At 46.5% G+C, this 27993-nt stretch overlaps 1 protein-coding gene across 9 annotated transcripts in view; it reads right to left on the reverse strand.

Annotated features, from left to right (window-relative positions):
• Positions 1 to 1698: 1698 nt before the first annotated feature.
• Positions 1699 to 27993, reverse strand: part of evi5b (ecotropic viral integration site 5b) — a 36462-nt gene continuing 10167 nt past the window's right edge. For 4 of the 9 annotated variants that reach the window (XM_086145207.1, XM_086145215.1, XM_086145224.1 and 1 more), the window contains 18 exons: positions 19560 to 19749; positions 16579 to 16803; positions 16411 to 16485; positions 16173 to 16298; positions 15941 to 16084; positions 14953 to 15042; positions 14642 to 14739; positions 14162 to 14222; positions 14022 to 14075; positions 13099 to 13131; positions 11824 to 11982; positions 11078 to 11209; positions 10845 to 10985; positions 10400 to 10558; positions 9828 to 9974; positions 9540 to 9635; positions 6071 to 6166; positions 1699 to 3123 (listed from right to left, as the gene is read on the reverse strand). In XM_086145207.1, coding sequence (XP_086001333.1) covers positions 2833 to 3123; positions 6071 to 6166; positions 9540 to 9635; positions 9828 to 9974; positions 10400 to 10558; positions 10845 to 10985; positions 11078 to 11209; positions 11824 to 11982; positions 13099 to 13131; positions 14022 to 14075; positions 14162 to 14222; positions 14642 to 14739; positions 14953 to 15042; positions 15941 to 16084; positions 16173 to 16298; positions 16411 to 16485; positions 16579 to 16803; positions 19560 to 19749 — 2317 coding nt within the window. In that variant the 3' untranslated portion in view covers positions 1699 to 2832. Of the gene's footprint in view, positions 3124 to 6070; positions 6167 to 9539; positions 9636 to 9827; positions 9975 to 10399; positions 10559 to 10844; positions 10986 to 11077; positions 11213 to 11823; positions 11983 to 13098; positions 13132 to 14021; positions 14076 to 14161; positions 14223 to 14641; positions 14740 to 14952; positions 15043 to 15940; positions 16085 to 16172; positions 16299 to 16410; positions 16486 to 16578; positions 16804 to 19559; positions 19750 to 19946; positions 20049 to 25932; positions 26079 to 27993 lie in introns of those variants that run through there. The other 5 variants (XM_086145243.1, XM_086145271.1, XM_086145259.1 and 2 more) reach the window with 4 other exon arrangements.

Below are 27993 nucleotides of genomic sequence, written 5' to 3' on the forward strand. Positions count from 1 at the left end.
ATAAAATTACACACTTGTATATACATTTGTATACAGAGACAATTGTATATAGAAACGAGTGTCTATATTTTTATACATTTTATATAAATATATTTACACATATGCAAACTTGTATAAATATACAGATATGTGTTACGTCGTTATTTTGATAGAAATAAATTTAAATATGTTTACAAGTTGACATGTAAATGGAATAAATCAGCTAATTTGCCCTGTTAATGCTGTTGTTTTATTATGATTCATGCGGTGAAGCTGTGAGACCAGCAGTAAGAGACGGGTTCGAACACACACACATACACACACACACGCACACATGCCGGATCAGACCACGGCTCGTGTCTCCCGAGCTGATACACACTTTATCGGCGTCGTGCTCAATCAGGGAGGGGGATGTGTGTGTGTGTGTGTGTGTGTGTCGGGGGGGGGGGGGTCAGTTATGTGTAAATATTTTGCTATCAAATTGAATCAGGGTTCTTAATTTTTTTTCAGACGCATTATGTTTGTTCATGATGAACCCGGGGAGTTCCCGGGGGGGGTCGCGAGAAGAAACAGGAGAGGACCCGTGTGTGTGTGTGTGTGTGCGTGAGTGAGAGAGAGAGAGAGAGACGCTTCAAATAATCAACCCATGTGTGTGACGGTGAGGAAGAGGAGGAATTTGCATTAATTTACGCGAAATTCTATGTGTGTGTGTGTGTGTGTTCACCCTCAGAAGAACCGGTCCTGTGTGCGTTGACTCCCGAAGCGACACGTCCGTTTGCTCTCTCTCTCACTGTGAGTGTGTGTGTGTGTGTGTTCACCCTCACAGGAACCGGTCCTGTGTGTGTGTTTACTCCCGAAGCGACACGTCCGTCTGCTGTGTGTGTGTGTGTGTGTGTGTGTGCGCGCGAAAACGGGTCCTTTCCATCAGTGTGTTTGAGACAGTGAAAGTGGGTCCGTTTGTTGCGTGTGTGTATATGTGTAAACGGGATCAATTCTAAATGTGTGTGTGAGTGAGAGAGAGAGAGAGAGAGAGCGAAACCGGGTCCGTTCCATCTGTGTGTCTGTGTTATTAAGCGGGGTCGTTCTGTGTGTGTGTGTGCGTGTGTGTGTGTGTGTGTGTTTGTGTGTGTGTGTGTGTGTGTGTGTGTGTGTGTGCGTATCAGCGGGCGAAGGACAGGAAATAAAAGCCCCAAGTGTTCCTTCTCGATTAGATTTGCAACGGCCGCTGCATCCGGTCACCGGGAAGACGGAGGCACGGCGGCGGCGGAGATTCGAGCTACGACTTCCGGTTTCAAAGGCGCTCCAATGAGACGTTCATGTGAAATGAATCAAGATCGATCACTACGGTTTTCCCTCCAAATCCACTGCGGATTTATATATATTTTTTTATAAATAAATAAAAAAACTCGAAGAAAATCAGAATTACGCGACCAAAAAGCAGCGGGTTTTTCTTCCTCAGAACTTCAAACTCCAAGAATCGAACCGTGGACTCCTGAAGGTCGGGGATTCGAACGCTGACTCGAAATCTCATATTCGGTATCACACGTGTTTTTTTTTTGTATGAGGTAAAAGTGGCAGAAATGATTTAAAACAAAACGGAAAATGCAAAATAACAGCTCCTACCTCTGAAGAAAAAAAAAGAGCGTGAGTTAATCACTTCCTGAAAGCAGCAATCGAAGTCAGAATCTGCAGAGGAAGAGAAACACAGTAGGCTGCGGCTCGTCTCAAGGCATTTTTTTATTTCACCTCCCCTTTCCCCTTAGTGCGAGCGTGTCCTGTAATTGCACCCGCAAAGAAAAAAAAAGAAAGTGCCAAATCGTGATGCAAGGATGTTTCTTCCACTGAGGAGTTACGATGGGAGGGTCGGGATTTAGTGTTCCGCATCCCGGGGGTCCTTTAACGTTCCCTTGTCCCAGATCCCGAGGCGATGGGACTTTGTGGCCCCGCCCCTTTTTGGAGGCGGGGCAGAGAAGGTGTCAGGTCGGTACGACGACGGTGAGACAAATCCACGCCCATGGGAGGGATTAAGGTGCTAATAATCTGGACTCGAAACGGAGGTGAGATTGAGTCTCAATCCGGAGGAAAAGGGAGCATCTGAATGTGGATAGAGAATCTGAATCCTGTTTCCACAAATGTCAAATATTTTTTTAATTTTTTTTTTTTTTGCACTGGAGGGTGTCCTGATTTATAAAAGAAAAATCCAAATTCTAATCCAGAGTCAGGCTAAAATCATCTTTTTGTCCCAGAGCGGAGAAATTACATTTGGTATAATCTAATCCCTCGGTTTGGCCCTAACCCTGGGTTTCAGGCGGAATCCTCGCTCACCGCAAGTCCCTTTTCTTTCGGATACACGCCACGCAACGGAAACAAGACAGACATCAATGTATGTACAGGGTTGGAGACTCGCACGCTCTCTCTCTCACACACACACACACACACACACACACACACACACACAAACACACACATACACTGTAGTAACGGCAGATACATTCTATGATGTTCATTATAAAATGCTCTAAGACGTTTAAAAAAAAAAACCTCTGAATGAAGTGTTAATAGTGTAAAATGTTTTTTTTTTTTTATTGTCTCTGAGTGTGTGTGGTACCGGGCTGGGCCCCTGGCCCGGGGTCGCCCCCCCCCCCCTCACCCCGGGCTTGCCACAGCCGCCGGTCCAGACCAGCAGCCACCTGAGGGGGTTGACCAGGAGCGGATCCAGAGTTGTGATTCTCATTACAGGAAATGACACGTCCATTCTGGAATCCAGAATCTGCTATGATAGGTGGGGGCGTGGCCAGGGGGCGGGGCTATGGGTCTTCATTCTCAGCCCTTCGGAGGGGAGGGGGATGGGGGTCACACGGTGGTGGATTTCGGGCTGCTGCTGGTAGGCAGCGCGAGCCGCAGGGCGTCGCTGTCCTCCTCCTCCTCCTCCTCGTCCACCTCGCTGTCCGTGTCCCGGAGGTTGGGCCGGAGTCTGATCCGCCGGCCGCTCCCCGCCGGCCGCTCCGCCAGGGCCGGGTCTTTGGCCGCGTCTTCGTCCGAGGAGTGGTAAGACTCATTGTCGCCGCCGTAGTGACGGATGATGTGGACGCTGTCAAAGGCGGGCGGCGCCGCCGGGCCCCTCCGTGCTTTCAGGCAGCAGACCTGGAAGAGGCAGGCACACTTTAGCGACATCCAGCACATATCGTGCGCATCACGTGCACAGCGGGAACGGCTGGATGTAAGGTGCCGCCCACCGACACCGAGGAGACAGTGACTCAAGCCAATGACTGTAAACGATTCCAAAACAAACTAATTTACAGGATCCTAAAGGCTTCTGGCGTTGGTGGGCATCACGAGGTAAGATTTCTTCCAATTGGGATACACACACACACACACACACACACACACACACACACGGACGTGCACGCTTGTATGTATATATATATATGAACACGCCAAAACCACAGGATGTTCTCTCAACCAAAACACCAGGAAGTGACACATGAGGTGGACTCGCAAGCACAGGAAGTCACATGACGGGGACAGGACGTGGCCACAGACACTCACCTGCGAGGGGCTGCCGGCAGACAGACATGCAAGAGGAGACATATTCAGAGTGACAGGTGTCAAGACGAGACCGATCGGCGGATCAATGACCGATAGGTTAAAGTATCTGATCGGCCGGTCGCCTCTCGGCCCCCATCCCTCCCGATTAGCGCAATATGGCGTATCTTTCAGAAAAGATTTACTCATATGTCAAAGTCAAGGCCCGCGGGGCGGATCTGGCCCGTGAACAAATGATCTCTGGCCCCGGGGATGAAATTGATTATTATTAGAACCTGGTGTTTTGAACGCACCAATACTACGTTCCCCACAATGCAACGGTACCCCGCAAACTCACTGCAGCGCAGCTAGCGGGCTTTTGTTTCATTCTTCATCAGCAGTCAGAGCAGATGTCAAATTTCAGCTACCTCAACCCCAAAAATGGCTAAACAAACAGGGGGTTTCAAGGCCGGTGAGAGGCAGAGTAGATGCTCAGGGAGGTACAAGTTTGGTTGCAGATGCGGATAGAAAACCTGAGTCACTTTCCCTTCAGCCAGACCATGAATGAGAAGCTCTCTTCCGCTGTGTTCCCGAGTGCACGGTTTGCCGATAAACTCAACGTACTTGCTGCCGACTTCCGATTTGTTGACTTTGAAGCCCAAAAAAGCAGGTTGGCACTGCTCGGCAATGCTTTTGCAGCTGACGTGGAAAGCGCACCATCAAACCTACAAATGGAGTTGATTGAGCTCCAGTGCAAAGACACACTGAGAGGAAAAATACGAGAGTATGTGCTGCTGAGTTTGCACGTTTCATCCCCGACACGATGCCCGAGCTGCGCATCCAAGCTGCTCAGACGCTCTCTATGTTTGGCAGCACATACCTGTGTGAACAACTGCTCTCTTTGATGAAGCTAAACAAAACATCACACGGGAGCCGTCTTAGTGAGGAGCACTTTCGCTCAATCCTGAGGATTCCCTGATCTCAGAGCCCGAACATTGATAAACTTGTACAAAAGATGAGACACCACCAAGTATCAGGCTCGGCCTCAGACAAGGGATCATAACAGAGCATGAACGTATTTTTAGTTTTAAATTCATTTTACATTTGAGTCTATAAGACATGTGATTTTTCTTTGAAGAAAATATTGCTTTCTCTGTGTGCCATAGATTTTTTAATTTAATTTATTGTATTTTATTTATTTTTCAGTTAATGGATCTATTTTACAGTTAATGGACTAATTGCAGATAGGAGCCATCAGAAAGAATACAACTGATTTGATTTATTTATTTATTTTTATTTTATTTTTTAATTTTATTCTTTGAAAGCAGTAATTGATATGATCATAGAGCAGCATGATATTGCATTTTCAGTTTATAAAGCATGCAATTTCATTGATGCATTCAGGTCTTGGTTCAATAGGCTATGTTCAGTCAGTTCAATATGTCTTAATAAACACTAAATTAGTCCGGCCCTCGGCTTGTAACAACTTTGTTTTTTTGGCCCTCTGTGTATTTTACTTTGACATCCCTGCCTTAAGGGGTGGACACAAAATACTTGTTTAGCCGGAGAGGGGCGTTACCAAGGCAACGTGAACCCTATATGGCGGCAAGACATCATGTATGGAAGAAACTCGACTCAGACTTTCCAGAGATGTAGATTTCATAGAAACTACAGTCATGTGTGTGTGCGTGCATATGCGTGTGTGTGTGTGTGTGTGTGTGTGTGAGTGGCATCATCACTTTTCTGTTCAACTTTCACCATTGCTCTCCACTGAAACTTGAAACTGTAATGATGATGATTCACTGCGGGTTGGAGGATTTGTCACCCTGGTCAAACATCACAATGTCATCCCGGGGAAGAGGAGTCAGCGCGTTGGAGAGGGAGAAGAAAAGAAACAAACCAAATAAAAAAAAAAAAAAAAAAAAAAGCACTTTCTCTCTCTTTGAAAATATAATTAAAACAAAACAAAAAATTAAATAAAAAAAAAAAAACGAGTACTTACAATTTCCCATTAAGGCTCATCACATTCTTATTTGGTTCTGATTTCAGGGCGGTGTGAAGAAGACAAGGAAATGTCACTATTGTCCCATATAGTTATACATAGAGCACAATATCAGTGAAATTTGACATCTGCATTTCACCCATCATGGATGAACAAAGAGCAGAAGGCAGCTGAGGAACAGCGCCAGGGGAGCAGTTTAAGGTTCAGTGTCTTGCTCAACAACACTTGGACAGGCTAGGAGGAGCAGGGAACCGCTCAAAGGATGATCGCTTCAACCCCCTGAGCCACGCCATCCCAGCACGCACACACACACACACACACACACACACACACACAAACACACAAACACACACACACACACACACACACACACACACACACACACACGCACGCACGCACACGTGTTCCCTGCCTGCAGCAGGAAGTGCTCGGGTGTAACTGCCTACTTACCCACCAGAAGCTGTAATGATAAGCAGTGGTTTGTTTTGTGAGTGGGGTTGGACCCTGGTGGCTGCATCTGTCTGTGTGTGTGTGTGTGTGTGTGAGAATGTGCGCACGCCTCACCTCGTGTTTGAGTTCGGCGATCTGGTCCTTCAGCTCGCGGACGTACTGGCTGGAGTCGCTGTGGTTCAGTTGGCCCTGGACCTTCCCCTCTTCTTTCTGCAGCCGGGGGAGAGGAGGGGGTTAGAAAGAGCTCGTGCTGTGTGTATATGTGTGTGTTTGTGTGTGTGTGTGTGTGTGTGTGTGTGTGTGTGCGTGCTTCCTGAAGTTCAGGGGTCCGTGAACCTTGACACAAAGCAACCATGCGTTGGGGGTGCCAAACCGGCAAGCAGAAAAGAATAAAACAATTACCAAAAGGAGGATTTACGCAAATAAACACACATTTATACTTGATATTACCCGTGTCAGTCAGAGACCCAAATGATTGCAGTGCTGTTTAAGGCAATTAAAGGCAACCATTTTTATTTTGCCCAAATCAACTCATTCAAGTATGATGGCGTTTTTTTTCCCTGAAAATCAAGAAAAAATGACTTACAATTTCAAGAAGGCGATGATTTATCTTTTTTTTTAGTGAGTGAACTGATTAAATTTTTCAAACTTCGAGGAAGGAAATGAACTTGATAAACATGTGTGTGTGTTTAAAGGTGTCAAAGCACAGCTTAAGTACTCTAAGTGGTAGCTGGTGGAATGGTTTGAAACCTGATTAAAAAAAAAAAGGAATAACTAAATAAACAAAAACCATCTAGAAGAGCAGGTTATGAGCACCTATGTTTGAAAAGGATTTAGCACAACTGCATAAAGAGTAAAATCTGGAAAACTGGTTGCTTTAGTGTTAAAAAAAAAAAAAAAACTGTTAAAAACAAAAACAAAGTTTCTGGTGGTTTCATGGAGGGGGGGAGGGGGGGTTCTGCGTTTGTCAGCTGAGAAACAAATAAAGAGCGCAACTAGTGATGGAGCTGCGTCCGTGAGGAGGCGAGAAGGCGACAGGGGGACGGAGGGACCTCGGGGACCCGGCTGCCTTCCACGGCGCCACATGTGATGTTTGCCTCTTTCAGCCCAAACCACCTGACAGCTGCCGAGGCGGACGCTGCACCGCTTCGAGAACTCCGCCGCTGACCAGGGGAACGTGTTCACCTCCCTGATGACTTTGTCTGTGTGTGTGTGTGTGTGTGTGTGTGTGTGTGGGTGTGTGTGGGTGTGGGTGGCTTGTTTTTCCAAGGAAAAACACATAACGATAACGGCGAGGCAGTTAACAACACTTCCTGGTGCTCTTGCGCTCACATCCAGGTGCCAGGCTGAGGGCCTAGATGCTAAAATGCGCGTGCGCGGCATGTGCTTGTTTAAGGTAAGAATTCCTTAAACTGCAGTTTAAGGCAGTTTGAGGCTACAGTTGTTTGGGGCTCAATCTGTGAGCTAATTCTCTGTCAACACAACCTCAAAATAAACCGTGCATGTCACACTGGCAGCTCTGAAAAAGACACGAAACCACTTCCTATCAAGCTAGGTGGTGTTGCGGCGGTCACAAACACACACACACACAGACACATATACATGGAGCCCTTATCAACAGCTTCTTAGCGTCTTCCAACACACCATGTTTTTCAGTGTGTGGGGATAATCTCAGGTGATGTTGAGGTCGGAGAGGTAGGGATGGAGGTGGGGTCGGGTCTTCATGTTGAAACTCTTCTGTGAGCTCTTACCCCCAAGAATTAAAAAAAAAAAAAAAAGATAAAAAAAAAAAAGAAATCTGATGCAAGTGTGCACCAGGTCGTCTTACTCATTCCGAGCTTCCGACGTGAAAGATTCCCCCTCCCCCGCACTTTTTTACATTTTCTTGCAATTGAAACCATTTTTACCCCAAAGGTTAAAAAGTAACCAAACCACAGACCAAGAAGAAGCCAGAACATGGCACCGTGATTTTGGAGCAGGAGGCAGAAGGTCGAGTGATGTGGCACCTTTGCTGCTGCTTGTTTTTCGTTATTTTTGTTATTGTTGCTCCGCAACTAAGTAACTAGACGGCAAGAACTAGGTGGAGAAGGGCAGATGTTTGTGTGTGTGGATGTGTGTGTGCTGTATCACGCTTATAAATAGTTTTGCCTCCCCCCTGCTGTTCTTCTATCTGCTCGCACCGATGTTTTGCGACTTGAAATCCCCCGAGGAGTTTAAGTGTGAATACAGAATTAATAAAAACGCAGTACAATCCAAATAAGGTTGGGCTGCAAATTGAAAATAAAACATGAATAAATAGATAAAATCACAACACACACAGACACACACACACTCACACACACACAAAGAACTATATTTCTCTTTAACATGAGCAGCAGTTTAAGGTGCCCGTCAGTGAGCGGACCGTTTACATACGACGGTCGAATAAAGGCGTGAAATAATTCTCGTTTTTCATGAGCTGGCTGGTTCCTTTGCGATATTCGGGGTTTTTTTTTGTTGTTTTTTTTTTAGGGGGTGGGGAGGTCAATTGTTTTTTTTGTGATTTTACAGGATGTATTTTTGTGAAATGCTGTGACTTCCTCTCGATTTGAGGCTGAGCCTTGTCCAATCAAAACTATAGAAACATAATAGAAATGAATAAAATGAAATGCTGATCTCTGTGAAGACGCACGCAGCAGGGCGGTTGCATTTTTTCTGGATTTAAAGGATTTGCCGCTGCGTCGAAGGTTAACGTGGCAGGGCGATGGCTGTGAACGACACAGGAAGTGAGTGTTTCACACATTCATTACGATGCTCTAAGATGCAATAGAGCTGTGAAGGGAGTGAGCTGTGGCTAGCTGTCCACCCAGGTGGCAGGTTCACCGCTGGCAAAAATGGCAGACGAACCAAAGAAAACAAACCAAAATAAAACCCCGCTGGCTTAAAATCACGCGAGGGAGCAGCACTGCAACAGGAAAAAAATCAGTGGCCAAAAATGAGAAATTATTAATTAATAACACTGATTTATGCACGGCTATGCAGTGTGTGTGTGTGTGTGTATGTTTGTGTATGTCTGTCAAAAAAAAAAAAAAAAAAAACCTCACTAACCCAAGCTTGCTGTTCTGTATATTTCCTGTGCATCGTGTATTTGCAGGTGTACTTGCAGTACCTATGTCCTCTATTGTAAGTCGCTTTGGATAAAAGCGTCTGCCAAATGTAATGTAATGTAATTTAATTAAGCGACTTAGTAAGGCTTGTTTACGTGCAGGTGTGTGTGTGTGTGCAGGCGTCGACCTCCATGGTCGGACATCCCTCGGGTCCGATGCGACACAGATCGAAATCCTCTCGAACTGAAAGCGGTTTCTGACACTTCCTGACATGTGACCTTGGTGGACACGCCCTGGTCTGTTACCTTCCCTTGCTGTCGATCGCGTTACAACGGAGGATAAACATTAGGCTCTATGCGCCGACAGGTTTAAACTTCTCTAGTCCCCGCCCATCAGATGTGATGGGAGGCCAGAGTCACCACGGCAACGGACCAGCTCAGCCATCATAAGATGCCCGCGGTGGCAGAACGCGCCAGTTGGCGAGCCGCGCGCCTCACCTGGATTTCCAGCTCCGAGATCTGCTGCTGGAGCTCGGCCATGGCAGCCATGTTGTCAGCTTCCCGCAGCCTCACGGCCATCACCTCCTCTTTGCTCTATGAGAAGAAGAGGAAGGAAATGACATGAGTTTGCTGCAAAACAAGTGTGTTTGTCACGTTTGGCAGTGGCAAAAAAGCCCGCTGAGGCCAAAGTGTGAACCTGGGGGAGGGGGGTGCGGTTGGGGATGGGGGGTGAGCGACTATTCTGAAAGCAACGCGAGCAGTAGCAGCAGCAGGTTTGTACAGTACCTTGCATTCAATCTCGGCTTGTCTCCGCTTGATCTCTTGCAGCTGCATGTGCAGGTCCTTGTTTTGCGTGGCGAGCGTGGCGACACGCTCGTGGAGGGAGCGGCTCTCCTGCTCCGCCCGGCGCAGCTGGTTACTGTGGATCTGGTTCTGTTGGGGAAAGATACAAGTCAGATTGGGTTCTAACTAAACTGAATTACTTGCGCGTTTGCGCTCCCGCTTGGGAGAGCACACTGGCGACCTCTAGTGGTGACAGAGGGTCAGCACAGGTAGACAACATGTCTCTCCATCACTGTATTGATCAATAGATTGTTCATATTCCAATCTATCAATATCCTTTTGTCCGTTTGTCAGCGGTAAGGGAATGTCTCACATTCATTGATAATAACAACAGGAGTGCAGTTTCTAGTATATCAATAAATCAATAAATCTTGTGGTCAAACAGATTATTATGATATGATATGAATTGCTAAATTTAGTTTCGATAAAGAAAAGGTATTAATGACGATTTAAGAACTGATTAAGGCAGCGATTCAGAGGAGGGGAGGGATACGTTAGATCCGGTGACCTCTGACCTGCGTCTCCAACTCCAGCATCCTCTGCTTGGTCTCCCTCAGGTCGGCCTGGGCCTCGGCCTCACGCAGCCTCACGCTCATCAGCTCGTCCTGCAGCTCGCTCACCGTGTTCTTCTTGGGGCTGTCCCTCCAGCGGCCTGCGGTGCGGGCCAGGTGTCGCTGAGGAGAGGAACGGGTCATGATCACGAGGTTTTAAGAAACCCCTTTACACACTGAGCTGTTTTCCTGCGGACGGGGAGCCAATCGTAGCTGACACTGGTGGCGAGACGTGGCGTTCAACCATGACCTGTCAACCAGAGGGTCGCATTGCTCCCCCGTTCCCACCTGATGACAATCTCGAAAACCTGGGACCTTGTCAGACCTCTGACCCGAGGTGCTGCTGTGACAATTTGACTTTCAGGTGATTTTCTAGCAGAAATATATAATCCAAGGCGCCGGTTCTGACCTGCCAGTGCTCCTCCAGGTCTCTGACCTGCTGCCTCAGCTCCTTCAGGCCGGTCAAAGCTTCGGCCTCCCTCAGCTTCACACCGATCAGCTCCTCCTGCAGCCGGGCCACGTTGGTGTCGTCCGGCAGCGACGTGTTCCTCTGCGGGGGGAGGGGGGGCGGGTGTTAAGGACCGGCCTGAAATCAGACTCATCCATTGCGAGCCGGGATGAGGGGGAGGTTTGGAAACCCACCTTTTCCATCTCCAGGATCTTGTCCTGCATCTCTTTGAGCGCGCAATGGGATTCGGCCTCCTTCAGCCGGGCCTGGACCAGCTCCCTCTCCAGCTGGAGGACCGACTCCTCCGAGCACCGGGGCGCCCCTTTCTGCTGGGGACAAGAGAGCGGGTGAGAGGCGGCAAAGCAGGGCGGCCGACGAGCCCGCTATTGTGATTACGGGCTTCCCAGTCGTCCGGGGAGCCAGCGCTCCCGTGCGATCCCGGCTCATTAGTGGCGCCGCTCTCCCGTCTCGTCATGCTCCGCTGTAAAGAACTCTGCCTTATTTACAGACGACAGCGGCCGCCTTGCATTATTCACGGGTGCTCATTGCATAGCGCGTCCCACGTTTATGTAAAACATTGTAATGGCCCCCAACGCCGTCGTGCAGAATTCATCCATGAATAATTCACGGTGTTGTGCCGGGAGGGGCTGTGGGATTCGGGGGGGGGCGCAGGGTGTAAATTGTGAAGTCATGCCTGCCTAACTCATGAATGCGTTTTACGAGAGGGACGATTATAGGGGTGGGTGGGGGGGGCTTTGTACGACTCCCTGTCCTGATCTGAATTCATGCATACTGAAACGTAGAGTGTGAAAAGCCTTGTTCTGCCACCACTTGGGTTTCGTCGCTAGGCAACTGCCGGTAAGACTACGAGTCGCGGGGCGAGAGGAACGTCCTGCAGCTTCCACGTGCCGGCAGGGGGGGGCCGTCGTCACCTCCTTACCGCTTGTGGCTGCTGCTGCTGCCGCGTCTGGAGCTGCGCGATGGTTTTCCTGGCCTGCTCCAGCTGAGCGCCGGCCTCCTCGCTCTGCTGCCTGACCGTGGCCAGCTCCCGTTTGACCAGGTAGTTCTCCTCGGCCTCCTGAGCGCGAGTGACTTGCCCCTTGGGACGCGATCAAGGGACGAGGGGGGGATTGGAGCAGAGCGGGGACAGGAAGCGAGCAGAGTGCGGCGGTGCGAGTAGGCAGAGCAGAGGAGAGAATGAGGGACTGGCTCTTTGAAACAACATGCTGGTAGGAACTCATTTCCATCTGAGTGTTTTTCACATAGTGTCTTCTGCCATGCACTTAATCTTTACAGTTATTGATCAGAACGCTGGTGATCTTGCATTTTAGCACTGAAACCCTGTCCAATAGGGCTGGGTGACAACTAGAAAACAAAGGTTCTGAGGTTTTTCGGTATCTTCAACATGACCTGGGGTGCACTGCACCACACTGTACAATACTCTGACCTCCGAACTCTGCATTTGCGCTTTTTTACTGCGGCCACTTAAAAGCACCTTAAATTTTTTGGACTTCTTTAACAACCCTGATGCCTATTTTGTACTTATCTATGATATTTAGATTTTATTTACTACTTCACTTTGGGTCTTAGAGAAACGCAATCATGTGTACATGTGAAATATGACAGTATTGACAGTTAAGTTGACTTATAGTTTGCTACGCGTTGCCACACAAATAACAGTGAATTAAACAAGGGTTTGGCTCAGCGTTTAGATTAAAAGGCCTCTGAAATAAACCCAACATTATTAAAAGTGTACTATCAGTTTTTTCACAAAAATACTGACTTGCATTTCCTGTTTTTTTTGGTAAGTGCTTCTTGATTTATTACGTATTTCTTTAAAATTCACCCTCAAATTCTTTTCAGCTGATTATAAGGTTTTAAAACGGATTCAAGGTAATTTCACAAATGCATCTTGACGAATTTAGATTATGTTTCAGGCACTTGAAATTGTTGCTTTTTTTGACAGATTTTATATTGAGTAATAACCATATTTATATAAATTGATGGTCATTTTCTAAGGCACTTATTTCGTGACGTGTTTGGGACTGAGTTTTTTTTTTTTTTTTTTTTAAGAGCTATAGAAACTAAATCATTGTAAGTTTTGGGATTAGAAATGATGGAATACCCAGCCCTTCTGTCCAATTCAACAGAGGTAAGCATGCAACACTAGAGACGGCATCGTAAAGAAGGAATAAAGAAAGAGGAGGGGATATACCTGGATCAATCTATCTGCCAAGGAAGCACTTTCCTACAAAACAGAAATATCAAGAGGAGACAGCAGAGAGAGACAATCCAGAGGACAGTTTAAAGCACACACATTGATTGATAGAGGAAGTGCAATGTTCGTTTTCCTTCCAGAGCTAATTTTACTCTTTGGGGTGGTGGTGGTGGTGGTGGTGGTGGTGGTGGGTGGATGGAGGGAGGGAGGTGGTGTTGGCACATTCAGGGGTTAGAAAAGGAACATTGCATGCAGGTGCGGTGAGAGAGGATGCAAATGAGCGGCAGGAGGGTGAGGTTTCAGACAGGAAGAGTGGAGTCATGCGGTGACGGAGCGCGCGGGCCACCCGGCTTGAAACTGGACCACAGCCCTCCTCCGATTGGCGATGAGTTAAAAAAAAAAGAGGAGTGGTTTTGGGTACTGCGCGGTGTGTGTCCCCCTCCGGCCCCGGCCCCTCCGGTAAGCAAACCCGACGCCGAAGACGCCCTGACTATCCACGACGCCCTGAGGCAGGCGGCGCGTCGTGCGCGTTTTCAAGAGCGGACAAACAGATGGCGGTGCAGAGCGATGAAGGCATGCAATCCTAAACAGCGTTCAAGCAGCCGCCTTCGCATTCTAGCTCTCTGCTCCGGTTAGTGGCGCCCGTTGGTGTAGTTTATCTTGGAGAGTTAACTGCAGCTGCGCAGGCAGGCGGGCAGGCGGGCAGACAGGCGGGCAGGCGGGCAGGCAGGCAGGCGCCGTGATGCCAGGGCGGCCTGTGTTTCCGAGGTTCGGGAAGTGTTCCGCTAACACGAGGACGGTTAGTGAGAAGCGAGGATCTCGCCATCGGGAAGCGGGGATGCTCGGATGTTCTCAGTGGGAATGGGTTTATGTTGGTTTTGATGGTCGCGGTGCTGACGCGACGTTGCCGCCTCGCTCACCTTCTCTAGTGTGTCGATCCTCTGCTTCAGGAGCCTGTTCTCCGTCCGCAGCCTCTGCGAGGAAAACGGGGAGTCAGATCCGGGTTGGACGGAATGTGCGGTTGACATTTTTTCGCCAGTCGCCAGCAGGCGCCACCCACCTTTATCTCCACCTGCTCCTCCATCTCTTTTGTTTTTATTGTAGTGTATTCCTTCTCCAATCTGTAAGGGAGAAAAAAGAAAACACACGGCATTAGCTTCCTCCATCGCAACCCGGTTTGGAACGAAGCCTCTGGCTGTTCGTCGATATCCCGGTTTTGGGAACATCTGCCTAATTTGAGGTCACAGCTAAGGAGATGACAGGGTTTTTTTTTCCCCCCGTGTACGAATGAACCGGACCTTTGCAGTGGAGTTCTCAGGCATGCGCTACTGCTCTGCCGCAGTAATCAGACCCCATCTCAACCCTTTGGGACACTCAAGACAGTCGGTCCCTTTCCGTAAATGGATCATGTCAAGTACTTTATTTTTAAACCGCTCCAATCAAAATCTGCAATCAATCAGACGTTGAAGAACTTCACCTCGGCCCCCCCGGGGCTGATCTGAGACTCTGGTTGAGGAGAGTGAAAGGCAGCTCTGCTTACTTCTTCATCTTTTTGGCGTTGTATTTAACTTGACAGGCGGCCTGGATGACCTTGTCCGGCCCGCTGTCAAACTGGTGGGGGACGACTTTCTGAAAGTGCTGGTCGGTCAGAGGAACAATGGAATAAAATCAGACATTAAGATATAACTGACATGCACACACAGACACGCGCGCACACAAAAAAAAAAAAAAAAATAGCCGCTTTAAGTCTGACACCTGATGCCCTCTACAAGCGCTCACGAAGATTATTCATTAAAAGTAAGAGAGGAGCCTTGAGGGCCGCCATGATTGACAGCCATGTGACTGACGCACCTGTAACATTCCCTCCATGTCGAGCTGGATGAGTTCAGTCTGGTTCATCTGGAGGATGGCCAGTCCCACACGGAAAACTATCTCCAAACCCTGAGGGCAGACGAGGATGTCAGCACATGCTTGTGCGCCTGTGTCTTTGCGTATAATGATCAGCGGTTATACTTTGGGGATACAAAAGTTTTTTAATCCAGAGTGAAAGAACGGTTCATGTTGCAACAGGGAATTTCGAAAGTGCACCGCTTCTTTTCTTCCAGCAGGAGGTGACAGAACACAACAGTTCCTCTGAAAGCAAGCAGCCTTGTCAAAGGGACCAGAAAGAGTATTTCGGAGGATATCTGCAGACATTTAATATTGTTAATCACTCTGAGTACTTAATATTTGATAACCCAAGATTTTTACATCACTCCTCACTGATTTCATGTGTTATGTTGTCCGAATTAGGAGCCCCGAATTTAATCTAAAAGCCTGATTTTTACCAGAAAGACACTGTACAGTTGTCCACTGTAGGCAGTTGAACTGTCCAGCTAGTTTCATAAAATACTGTTCAATATCACACAAGCAGTAAGCGTGTACACACACACACACACATACACACCATAGAGACCTCTCATTAATCCTGATGTTTATTCTTGATCAAATGACTGAACTGCATCTGAATTTAGAGTGATTACCAAAGATAAATCTTGAGACCCACTTCTCTTGATTGAAAAATGCAATGAAGCCAGAAGAAAGAAAAGGTCAAGATAGTGAAGAAGTCAGTTGTCAACATTTACAATATAATTAGTAGAACACCATCGGCTTGAAAATTGTACAATCTTTGGACTCCTTTGGAAAGTCAGGAGCAGAAAACAAACACCCGGGAGGACAATCTCTTCACTTGCGTTCGCAAACAGCAGGCATCATGTTACTCTCTCGTATTCAGCTGACGCATCCCCAATCGTAACGCCGGCTTCTTTCCCAAACTTACAGGTGGAGGAGGCTTACTGACCTCGCACATGAAGATATCGAAGATCCGGGTAGCGACAGGCAGCGGGAAGGAGGTGAGGAAGATGGTGAGGAACCAGGAGGAGGCGTACATGGAGGTGTGAAAGCTCTGGGCCTGGAAATGCATATGGAGCTCCGGGAGATGCTCCTAACGGAGAGAATATTCGCATCTGGTCAGGTGCGCTTCTGTTCCTCACACTTCTTATTTTCCCTTTCCAACCAGGACTCGTCTCTACCTGGATCATGCACTCGAACTGGTACATGCAGAGCCCCAGCTCCGCCATGCTGGGCTTGAAGAGCTCACGTAGCCGGTAGTCCTGCATTAGCTTCACAAAGACGCAGAAAGCCTCCTCCTCAGGCATCTGGTGGAAGGAGCGGGACGAGGTCAAATCTCACATCTGTCACCTGTGCTGCCATGCGCCATTTGTAGGCAGCAGATGGTGTGAGTGTGTGCGTTGGGTATAGGGTCATTACCTGCATAAGTAGCAGCCCGACGATAAATGCGCTTCCTTGACAGTAGCCGACCTCCCGGTCGACCAGAGAGTATGCCTGAGGTAAACAAGGAAATCCCCCTGAGTGCCTGACCTCCTCGCCTCTGCAGATAATTGACAGCTTACCAGTGCGCCGGCAAACTCCCCTCACCTTCATGACGTTGAAGAGCACCTCCTGGCCCAGGCTGTCCTTCTCCTTGAAGAAGTCGTGCTCCGGGTACGTGCGGGCGATGTCCCGGCGAATCAGCTTCTCGCAAGGCGAAGTCATCTTCAGCAGCTCCGAGTACTGGTCCTTGATGGGCATGTTCTGGGCATTGCACAGCAGCTGCCACACGATGGCCCGGAAGTGGTGGGGGATCCCTTTTCTGACCAGATCCTGCAGGGATGAAGCCTAGGAGTGAATTTAAGGTTCTCATTCCTGACAATAAAACTTAAAAAAAAGAGTTTCTCATACATGTGAAAACGCCTGTGGGAAGACTCTTTGGGCGGGATTAGAGGGTTAAAACCTAATTTTAACAAGTACTAGCTGAGTACTGTAACATCTTTACAACTCTGAAGGTAATATGCTGTGGGATAAAGGCAGTCCAAGGCTCTATACCTTGTCTTCATCCAGATGTGGATCAGTGTCAGCTCAAAAAAAAGCTAGATTACTGTGATGGACCATCTATTTCAATTTCCTTTTTGTCTAATTCGCGTGACATTTATGAAGCAATTCGTCACCCGTTTCACTGTCAAAGTCTGACACTGGGAGGAATATTGGAGCTGAAAATGCGCTGACTGATTATGGGATGATATATGCTGCGTGAGGTTTCCTGTGAAGGCAGTGCCCACCAGCCTTCGGCAGGCACCGAGATAAAAGAGGACATTAGCTGTAAACCAGGGGCTTCACGATACAGCGCCGACGCATTCAGTTCCGCGACAACCTGACTGGGTTCATGGGGGAGAGGGGAGGGCTGAATGATGTCCATGTTCAGCAAATCAAATTGCAATTTCATTTTTAAACAGATAAACTGAATGAGAGTTGATATTTATTTTTGTTTGGAAACCATGAGGTTTTCTGTGAAATCCAAAACAGGAGGAAACCTAATTGACAACCTTTAGAGAAAGAGAACAGACACTTTGTATTGCTTTTGGGGGAAGGGGCTCAAGCACTGTCTTCCCGTATAAGCTCTGAGGCTCATTCTATAAATTAGATTCATCAGAGAAACATAAGTGGGTCAGCTAGGTCCTTTGCACTTTCATTCGTTTCCATATATTCCTGCTCAGACAATTTAATTAGGCAATTTCCTGTACTGACAGGGAACACTGGTCTTTCTTGCTATGTCCTGACTCTACACACGCGTGTGTGTGTGTATATGGGTAAAAGAACATCTGGTCAGTCCAGGGTGCATCTGGGCCAGAGGTCCAACCATACTGGCTCCTGGCGGGAGGCCTTGCTCTTACCCGGGGCTTGTCAACAGCCAGAGCTGGCCTGTGTTCCAGCTCCTCAGCCTCCCAAGCCCCACCTCCACTCGCCCGACGGGAATCAGATTGTAAAAATACAAATGACCGATATCTTGAAAAACATCACTTGTCACTGCTGACATAGTCAAAAATTGTGCAGTTTCCTCCTGAGAGCCACAGAAAGGGTTTCACAAAAAGGGAAGAAATGTTGATATTATGGAGGCCTCAGCAGTTATGATTAATAACAGGCAGCTGCAGCCATCCGGCCGTGAAGGCGCTTTTTGAAAATTGCATAAGAGCAAGCTGCATGGTCATACAGCCTTGTAATGCTTCCCTTTTCTCATAAACGATGATAACCTGTTCGTTAGGGGGAAAAAAAAAAAAAGAAGAAGAAATGCCACAGTCTGTCTGTGTGATGTGCAGCATCAACAGTTAATGCAAATGCAGCTCTGTGCACACTGGTGCTTCAACAGTCAATCAGCCGGCTTGCTATGTGAACAACTTCAAGGATAACACAACCACTGGTTCTGCCTGCGGCCAAAGCAAATCATGACTACCAATGGGGTGAGACCCATGGTTTCACCTTGCCCAGCCACCTGTCAATCACAGAGCTACATACAGAGACATCCAACTAGGCACTCTCATTCAACCCCAAGGAGAATTAGTCTTCAATGGACCTACTGTTTTTGGATTGTGAGTAGAACCTGGGGAAAACACCACAACCACCGAATCTGTATCCTTTTTGTTCAAGCTGACCACTGAACCAGGAAGTGAAAAGCAGATTGACATTAAACCAAAACGTCAAATGTCACTGACACATCAACGTTTGAGAGTCTCGACTTGAGAAGTTTGGTATTTAGATGCCGAGATCCTGGTTAGCGAACGGAATCAGACGGAATCAGATAGCTGTAGGGGAGGTCCCGACACAGAAACTTGCATTGGATAGAAAGTGCCATGCCTGGAAAGGATGTCAGCCAGTTAACCATGATAAATAAAAAACAAACAGCTGACTAATATCAGATCGGGCGGCGCACGTACACACACACACACGCAGATGTGCTAGTTCATTGCACAAAGGTGAGGTAAACTTCCAGGACAGACATGCATATGTTGCCTGGTTAGTGAGTCAGCATGGCTGCGACATTAGTCTTCTGAGTGCCTCCTCTGTGTGTGCAATGTAAACACAGCACGGTCCGTGCACGGAGTAATCACCTCGGGATGGGGTAGCTGGAGACAACGGCCACCTAAAATTAGCTCAGAATGCCGAGAATAGGCTCGAGGACGGCACGCCAAGGTTGTCCGGGACACCAAGAGCCATACAAATGACTCCGGCGTCATGTAAACAGTGAAATGGAGAGGGCCTGACACGGATGCCGCAGGAACACGTGTTCATCATTGGAGGGAAGGGCTCGCTGGGAATTGGACTTTCCTAACTGTAATGGAAGTTTCTCCTGTCGAGTTTCATCGCCAGGAGGACAGGAAAGTAGTTCCTTTTTTTTTTTCTCAGCAGTTTCATCCAGATTTTCGATTCTGTAATAATTCCCTGAGCGATTTGGGATTTTTTTTTTGCTACCTTTAGCTATTTTGTGATGTAATTACTTGGAAAGGTGTCAACCTTTGTCGTCTCCAAGTTGAAAAAGTTGTAGTAACCTCTGAAAGTTGTTGCTCGGCGGGTTCGCCTGGTCTCACCTTGAGCTGCTTCTCCTTCTTCTTGCGCACCTCCTCCCACTCGTTGACAATTCGTCCCCAGAGGAGCCACGAGTCCTCCTCCAGGTGGGAGAGGTTGGACGAGGCAGAGGAGCTGGACACTAGTGAGGAGCCGCTGTTGCGCCTGGAGCCGTTCATGGAGCGGAGGGATTTGCTGTCTGTCTCCAGCAGCCTATGGAAGTAATGGCAAGCTTAGTGATGGTTAAGCCCCGAGAGACAGTTTTGTGAAACTATTCATGGTTTTAACCAACTGTAGCTGATCAAACATGTTGGTTTGCTGAAACATGACTGTCAGTATCAGTATGAGTCGAGTGAATCCAATAAAAGAGCCGGGAAGAGTTTCCCCCGCTTAAGGGGTTTCAAATCCACCTATGAATCATCTCCACTACAGTAATGGAGTCCTGTTGGAGAAGCGCTGCCTCTTCGGCTGGCATTTCAACTCCTTCCATCACAGCGACAGAGCCCAGAACCACTTTCTCTTGATAAAAGACAGACAGTGAGTTGGTGAGTCATCGATGCTCAGACTGATTTATCTGACAGTGTTATTCGTTGTTACAGGCTTCAAAGAGATGGATGGTAGTCTGTTGAGGAGAAAAAAAAAAAAGTATGATACGATAAGCTTAGTTTCAAAGCAGAGACCAAATGGAAAGCCAATGGTTAAAAAAAAAAAAAAAAAAAAAAAAAACTAAACAATGTACGATCATAAATCGTCAATTAACCATCGGCCATAATGCTAATCCAGCTCATAAAGCTGGGTCAGCTGTCGGTCATATAAAGATACCCAACCTCCTATGCCAGGTTTACACCTTACAATTTTCCAAACGCAACTTTAAACTGGTAGTCGTATGGAAATCCTAAGAAAATCTGAATAGTCATGACAGTATCACACATGTTTGATATTATCGTAGGTCCTAAAGTTATGTCAGCATAAAGAATGAATCAACAACCGACAGATGGGTTCCAACAAAACCGTAAAAAGGAAACCTGACAAACAATTGCCAAAGCAGTACAGGCACCAGAAACTGTATTTGTTTTGCAGGGGGGATGAACAGGGACAGCTAAGGACATTGCGATGAGTATGGAGTGTCCATAAAGAGGAGCGGATGGTGGAACTTTGGGCAGAACAGGTCAGCTTGGGAAAACTGGTGATGAAGATAATAATAATAATAATAATAATAATAATGATAAATTTTATTAAAGGCACCAACATATATTGGTGTTGGAGTTACTTCTCTTTGTTTCTATTTAATTTTATTTTGCCTTAATTCTATATATTTATATTTACATTTATCTTATACATTTATAGATGTTCATCTTCTGTAAGTCGCTATGCTAACCGTAAGTCGCTATGCTAACCCTTGTGTCCTCCAATTGCCCTTCGGGGACGAATAAAGTTTCTCTGATTTCGATTACTGGACTGAAATAGCAAGGGCTCTGCAAATATCCGGTGAAAACATTGCATGGTGGCAAAAAATTGCTGAAAGAGTCTAGCTGTAGTTTTCTTTTCAAAATCTTTAGATGAGACCCACAGTACTTGGTCTCAGCGTACTAAGACTACACTACCAAACTTGAGACTCTAAAAACTTCTTTTAAGATGAAAGCTGGTCTGAGCCAATAGTTTAAACAAGTATTTTCAAAATCTTTAGTCTTAAGCTATAAGCCTAGCATTAGTCACACCTACATAAACATAACTGTTTTGTGACTGTGGGAGGAAGACCGAGAACCTGAGGGAGAAACCAGGCAGGGGAACCTGGAGAGAACCCAAGTCGAACCAGGAACCGTCCTGCTGCAAGGCAACAGTGCAGACCACTGACCTGCCGTGATGCCTGGTATTTTGAACCAGTCACAGGATAAACTCGACACACTCTGTGTTGAACCGGCAGAGACGGTGGAACCATTGCTGTGTGAGTCATGGGCTCGATCAGCGATTTCATGGACTTTAAACCAGTGTGTCACATTTGCTTTCACATGCACATCCCCCCACCCCCCACCACTCCATGGGTCAGGCAGCATGAGCAACTTGGGGTTGGCGGAGAAATGTGTGAAAGTCACCTCGAACTCCTCACATCAGCCCAACATTTGGGAGAACTGACTCAGGTATTAAAGCCATGGAGAAAAGATGAATGTGCCTCGAAAGCATTTTTCTCCTTTTTGACCTAAAGAGCTCACTCTCTTATTATCCCCTGCAACAGACTTCATACTCTGACTGTGCAACCGTACAAAAAAGTACCTGACACAGCAGGATGTGCAGGACAAGTTTGTACCAAGGGTTCCCTGCACTTTCATTCAGGAGTGTCTGTGACAGCTGGTTGTTATGGTCACAACCAAAACCTCTTCTCTGGGGCACTTGTGGACAAACAACCCATTTTTTTTTTTTGCCATTGGATAAGTGGGGAGATCTTTGCACAGCAAAAATGCTAATGCAAAAATCACATTTAGACACTGTCCAAGAAAGCAATCAAAATTAGACAAAAACCAGGAAATAATCAAACGGGAAGAAAAAAAATTAAATGTAGCAAAGTTCAACGTGAAAAAACAAAATATGCATTGAGGGTAAATATCGCTGTCATTTCAAACGTTGTCCTCTTTTTTAAAATTATTTATTCGTTCATTTATACACTTATCTTGCCCACACAGATGGAGGGTGTCACCTGTCAATCAGAGGGCCACATACAGATAAATCTAACATCTGAAGATGTTGCCTCCCTTTTTTAAAACAATTTTGAAAGCAGAAAAGCAGCATCAAATTTCCCTGAAAGTATGTAAAAGTCTAAAATATTTTTATTCGTTCATGTTGACAGGGCAACAATGCAAGGGAAGGGAAAGGTTGGGGGGTGGAGCAGACAGCAACTTGATCAATAAAACACAAAAAGCCAAAATGATGAGAACCAGCAAGAAATAACCCTGAGGAATTATCTACAAATGAATCACCTGAAAATCATCAGACAATGATTCCAAGACGAGCAAAAATCCCCAGAATGAGGACAAAGAAATGAAAACTCTAGAGGTCCCAGTTTGCCTTCATTCTTTCTCGTTTCCAAATGGCGCAGGTGAGGAGTTAAGACTGCGGACATTGTGAGATGACAGTTAATAAAAGCATAAAACACCTGGTACCGCAAAACAACTGCTCTGATGGTGAGGTCGGGCGGCTGACGGAGCATCAATCATCTGTACGCCTCTCTGCGGTCGCCATGGGTGCATGTGCGCTAGCTGTTAGCAGCAGACAGAACAATCCATCTAACTGTATCTAATATTGCCGCTTTGGCCCTTGGTGGCAAGCACCAACAAGACAATCCCTTCACATTTTTGCACCACAACGGAGCCCTTGTGCGTGGCAGATGACAGAGAGAAAGAAAGAGAGAGAAAGAGAGAGAGAGAGAGAGGAGAGTCTTTGTTCTGCAACAAACGCTGGTTTAAAGAGAGTCTAAAGGGAAACCAAAAAGGCAACCTGATGTTTCCAAAATCAATGATGAAAAATACCAACTTGAAGTGAAATAAAGTCTGTGGCCAGCTCTGAACTGTAGTTAAATATTTTGGTGCCTGCTAAAGCGTGGAAAAACTGTTGCACATAAAACCAAAGAAGAAGACTTTAGCTACATAGTTTGGAAAAAAGGCCTCTGAATGGAGTGGTTTCTGTTCATCTGCCTTTTTTTAGGGTAATTTACTGACTAACTGCCACTGCAATGTTTGGAGTGATGCTGTAAAAATTAAAATACATTATGGGGAGGATGAGAAAATAATGCAGCCTCAGGGGGGAACAGGCCAGTGTTTCCCTGAGACCGGATAAATGGAGAGGGTTGCGTCAGGAGGGCATCTGGCATAAAACTTGTGCCTAAAGCAAATATGCAAATGGAATCTAAGAATCTTACACTGGATTGGTTGGGGCCTGGGTTATCGATGGCTGTCATTGGTGCTGATAACCTACAGGGTCCCAGTGGAAATTGGGCTATTGTGGGTCGAAGAAGGAGATGAGGTAGGTGTGTTTGGAAGCAGAGAGAGAAGAGGAAAAGCAAGAGTCTGGGACTATGAGTAGGGACTTGAATATTGGGGCAATGACAGGACAAGGTAGAGTTGATTGAAATGATGCAGAGAAGTAAGGTTAATATACTGTGTGTCCAGGAGACCAGGTGGAAAGGTCATAAGGGTAGAAGCCTAGAACCAGATTTCAAATTGTCTTTAAGGAGGGGTTTGTCAGGAATGTTCTGGAGGTAAAAAGAATATCAGAAAAACTTATGAGTCTGAAACTGGAAATTGAAGGTGTGATGCTCAATGTTGTTAGTGGCTATGCCCCACAGGTGGGATGTGAGTTAGAGGAGAAGTTCTGAAATTGATAGCTGAGAGTCTTCACTTTACACTCATGTTCATTATATAATTGTATCCTGAATATGTTTTCGTAAACAGCTAAAATAACAAAACTTGTGTCACTGTACAAATATTTCTGGGCCAAACAGTACCTGTGAAGTAATGGAAGTGTCTAGGAGAGGTAGCGGTACTGTTTCTGGCTAGATTATTCAGCAGGATCTTAGAGAGCAAGAGGATATAGAGAAGTGCCCATTTTTATGAATAAGGGGGATGTGCAGAATTGCAGTAACTATAGAGGGATAAAATTGATGAGCCATACGATTAAGTTATGGGAAAGAGTAGTGGAAACTAGACTGCGAGCAGAAGTCAGCATGTCTGAGCAGCAGTATGGCTTTATGCCTAGAAAGAGTACTACAGATGCAGTATTTGCTTTGAGAATGCTAATAGAGAAGTACAGAGGGAGCCGCATTGTGCTTCTGTAGACCTAAAAAAGCATAAAACAGGGTGCTGAGAGAGGAACTCTGGTATTGCATGAGGAAGTCTGGAGTGGATGAGAAGTATGTTTGACTGGTGCAGTACATGTATGCTAGCTATGAGACAGTGGTGAGGTTTGCTGTAGTAGAGAAGTTCAAGGTGGAGGTGGGACTTCATTAGGGATCAGCTTTGAGCCCCTTCTTGTTTGCGGTCGTAAAGGACAGATTAGGTTAGATAGGAATCTCCATGGACCATGATGTTTGCAGATGACATTGTGATCTGTCGTGAGAGCAGGGTACAGGTTGAGGAAAATCTAGAGAGATGGAGGAGAGGAATGAAGGTTAGTCACAGCAAGACAGAATATTTGTGTGTGAATGACAGGAACCCGGATGGAACGTTGAGGCTACCGGGAGCAGCCTCAGCTAGATGAAGAAGTTGGAGGATTGCAAGTACTTAGGTTCAACAGTCGAGAGTGATTGAGTGTGTAGAAAAGAGGTAAAGAAACGGGTTCAACCAGGTTGGACAGCACATGTTAGATGTTTTGGAGAGAAGGTCAGAGAAGCCAGACTAAGATGGTTCGGTCATGTACAAAGGAGGGATGGTGAATATACTGGTAGACAGATGCTGGAATTTGAGCTGCCAGGCAAGAGGTCTTGAGAGAGACCAAAGAGAAGATTTATGGACGTAGTGAGAGAAGATGTGTTAGTTGGTGTGAGAGAGGAGGATCCAGAGGATAGGGTTAGATGGAGAAGGTCGATTTGTTGTGGCAACCCCTGAAGGGAAAAGCCGAAAGGAGAAGAAGAAGAAGAAGAAGATGGGGAGGATAAGAAAATGAGATAAAAGGAAGGGAAAAGTATGCTTTGTTAAAAATATCACAAAAAAAGGACAGATAGAGGAATGATGTATGGCCCAGCCTCGATCTCCAGCGGTGTGCTTTCTCCCCACTTGCTTTTAAATCTTCAAATTGCTTTCCTTTTTTTGGGTGGATTTACGGCTGGGGTGGAATCGTGGTGACTTGGCGTGCAGAGAAAAAGGCAGGTGTGCGGCTGCACAGCGGCTGCTGACGGACACACAAAAGCCCCCCCCGACACCCGATCTCGGAAAAAAAAACGTCTCCGGCCTGTGTCTGACGTCACACGGCGAGCACCCAGGACAGCTCGGATTACAGCTGCACCAGGGTCACGAGGGAGGGGGGGGGGAAATAAACGGTACACAAAGAGCAGCCCAACCCTGAAGTGTATTCTAACATTTAAAAAAAAAAAAACTCTTCTGTCAAATATTGTGTTTTTTGAAGGTTTCGCCATAGCATTGGTGTTCAGCGGTAAGCGGCTCACGCTGAGTGAACCTGAACACATCGCAGGCACCGCTGATAATTTACCAGAGGGTCAAACGTAAGTCTAGCTATGTGAAAAAAGAAGGAAATGATTTCACGTCTATGCAAGGATAGAAAACCCTGTCAAAACTAGGGAACTATGCAAGGCAGGCGCACAGCGAGGCAACGTTGCGGTGCGGTGAGTCACGTGCAGCTCGACATATCACGGCTGAATGCAGCAGAACAGCCTCAAAGATCGTACAGTACCAGGACAAATTCATGGCGCTTTCCTCATGTCCGGTCCGCTTCGAGTCTAGGGAGACGGACGTCCGCTGGTTTCAAGCCGCTGCCCTGAGAGGAACACGTCCTCCTGCCTCTGACACCGGTGATTCCAATGCCTTGAACATTTATTTTTTTTATCTGCTCTGTCGGGTTCAAAGGCCTCGACAAACACTCAAAGCCAGAGTGCAGGGTGCACTAGAGCGCCCAGCGGAAACAACACGGGACAGATCGCCACACTCCTGTGTGTGTGTGCTTTTTGCGCCGCATTGTTAGCGATGAAAATCGCATCTGACACACACCAGCTGAATGGATGGGCTTAAACAAGATAAAATATTTCATTTGAGTCTTTGAAATGTTTAATTCGATTTTGTAGCTCCTGTTTTTCTGATCTTTTTCACCTGACGATCTTTTCCCATCTTTTCACTTTCATGCATATTGTCAGATCATTTCTTACCCTCATTCAGCAAATTTCCTTTGTTTGTTTGTTTGTGTGTGAATGGTTTTCAGTTTGCCAATTTCAGAAGCAACTTTTTGCTTATTTTGTCACAGATCGAGCCAATCAGCTGAATTTCATGAGGTTGTTCCATATTTGTCATGACAATAGGATATCAACTGTCAAACTTAAACAAGACAAAACCAAAATAAACAAAGATCAGCCAAACACAAGAGAGGGAAGAGAGATGCACCACTATTTTTGTTATTGAAAAAATACATGGTGCAATACACAGCTGGAGGATGTTTGGTATTTCAGCAATGGATTTCCAGGTACCAACAAACACTACAAGTTCATTCGAAATCGGACGGAAGCTACATTAAGGCCTCATAGGGGCAGCAGCAAAAACATATGACTTGTTACATGGCATGGACAGTGGTGGAGGAACAGGAAAAGGGGCAGAATCGAGGGGGGGGGTCAAAGTTCAGTGGGAGGCTGTGACCAATGGAACGTTTGTTTAACGACCAGAACCAGAAAGGACACAATGATTGAAAAAAAAAAATCCCCCAGTTTGAAATCTTTTGTTGAGAAAACACATCACTCCGTGTCACTCTTGAGCACCATCTGTTGCTCCATGGTTGTCTTTCCCAAAGTAGCCATGCAACGCAACCCAGAGTTCTCCAACATGGTGCCTGATGTCCAGGCTGATGAGGGACTTATGATGTAAGAACCTGAGGGTAGTTTGACATCTTTAGATGTAACAACAGACCTCTATGAGACTGTTTCAGGAGGGGGGGGTGCTACTCTTATAGCCCAAACCCCCCTGAAGCAACGCCAGAAGTCACAGACATGCACTTTCAAAGAGTCTGACCTCTGAACTCCGCCAATGACTTTAATTATAGGGAAACGCTGGTAGTTTTCAATTCAGAGTCTAGGAGGTGAAAACTCTGAAAACAATCCAACTAACAAAGCTAAGGGAAGGGACAAGTGTGTGTGCACACACTTGACTGAGTTTGCGTGACTGGTTGTTACAGTTCTAGTGAGAAGAGGGGGTGTCTTGTTAAGATGCGATTTCTTTGTTGTGCTAATATTTCAAATTGTTGTTTTACATTGCTGCTTACAGGATATCATTGGTGTTTTAATAGTCTCAGAGTAGAAATTGAGTTAGCCCACACTGCGTTCAAATGAGTTATGGAAATGAACAAAAATCTCTTTAATAGCTGGATTACTTTACAGCAAAGCTGTTTACATAGACAAGTTGCATCTATAGCTTTAGTAGTAGTACAGCTGACAGAAACATGGACTCCCTGGAGTTCACCTGCAGTGTGTGCGTGCTAGTGTTCAGCAATGGATAGCTGGGGGATGAAATCAGATCCCCAGGTGTGTGTGTGTCAAGGGTCAAACCACGACACACTGATCTGGAAGAGCTTTCAGCTCATCCCGGGACCAAACAGGAGGCCCCCAACCCTGCACCTGGAACCTTGGCAAAAGATAGACAGGCGACCTTCACAAGAATAACAGAACAAGAATTAAAAAAAATGTAACCATATCCACTGAGAACTTTAAAGTTCTTATCTTGGAATCAGCTTCCCCTATCTGAGCTTAATCAGGTT

This window comes from Fistularia commersonii, chromosome 1, assembly GCF_037954325.1.
Source record: "Fistularia commersonii isolate RoL2024-O1a breed Wild chromosome 1, RoL_Fcom_v1.0, whole genome shotgun sequence".
Taxonomy (NCBI): domain Eukaryota; kingdom Metazoa; phylum Chordata; class Actinopteri; order Syngnathiformes; family Fistulariidae; genus Fistularia; species Fistularia commersonii.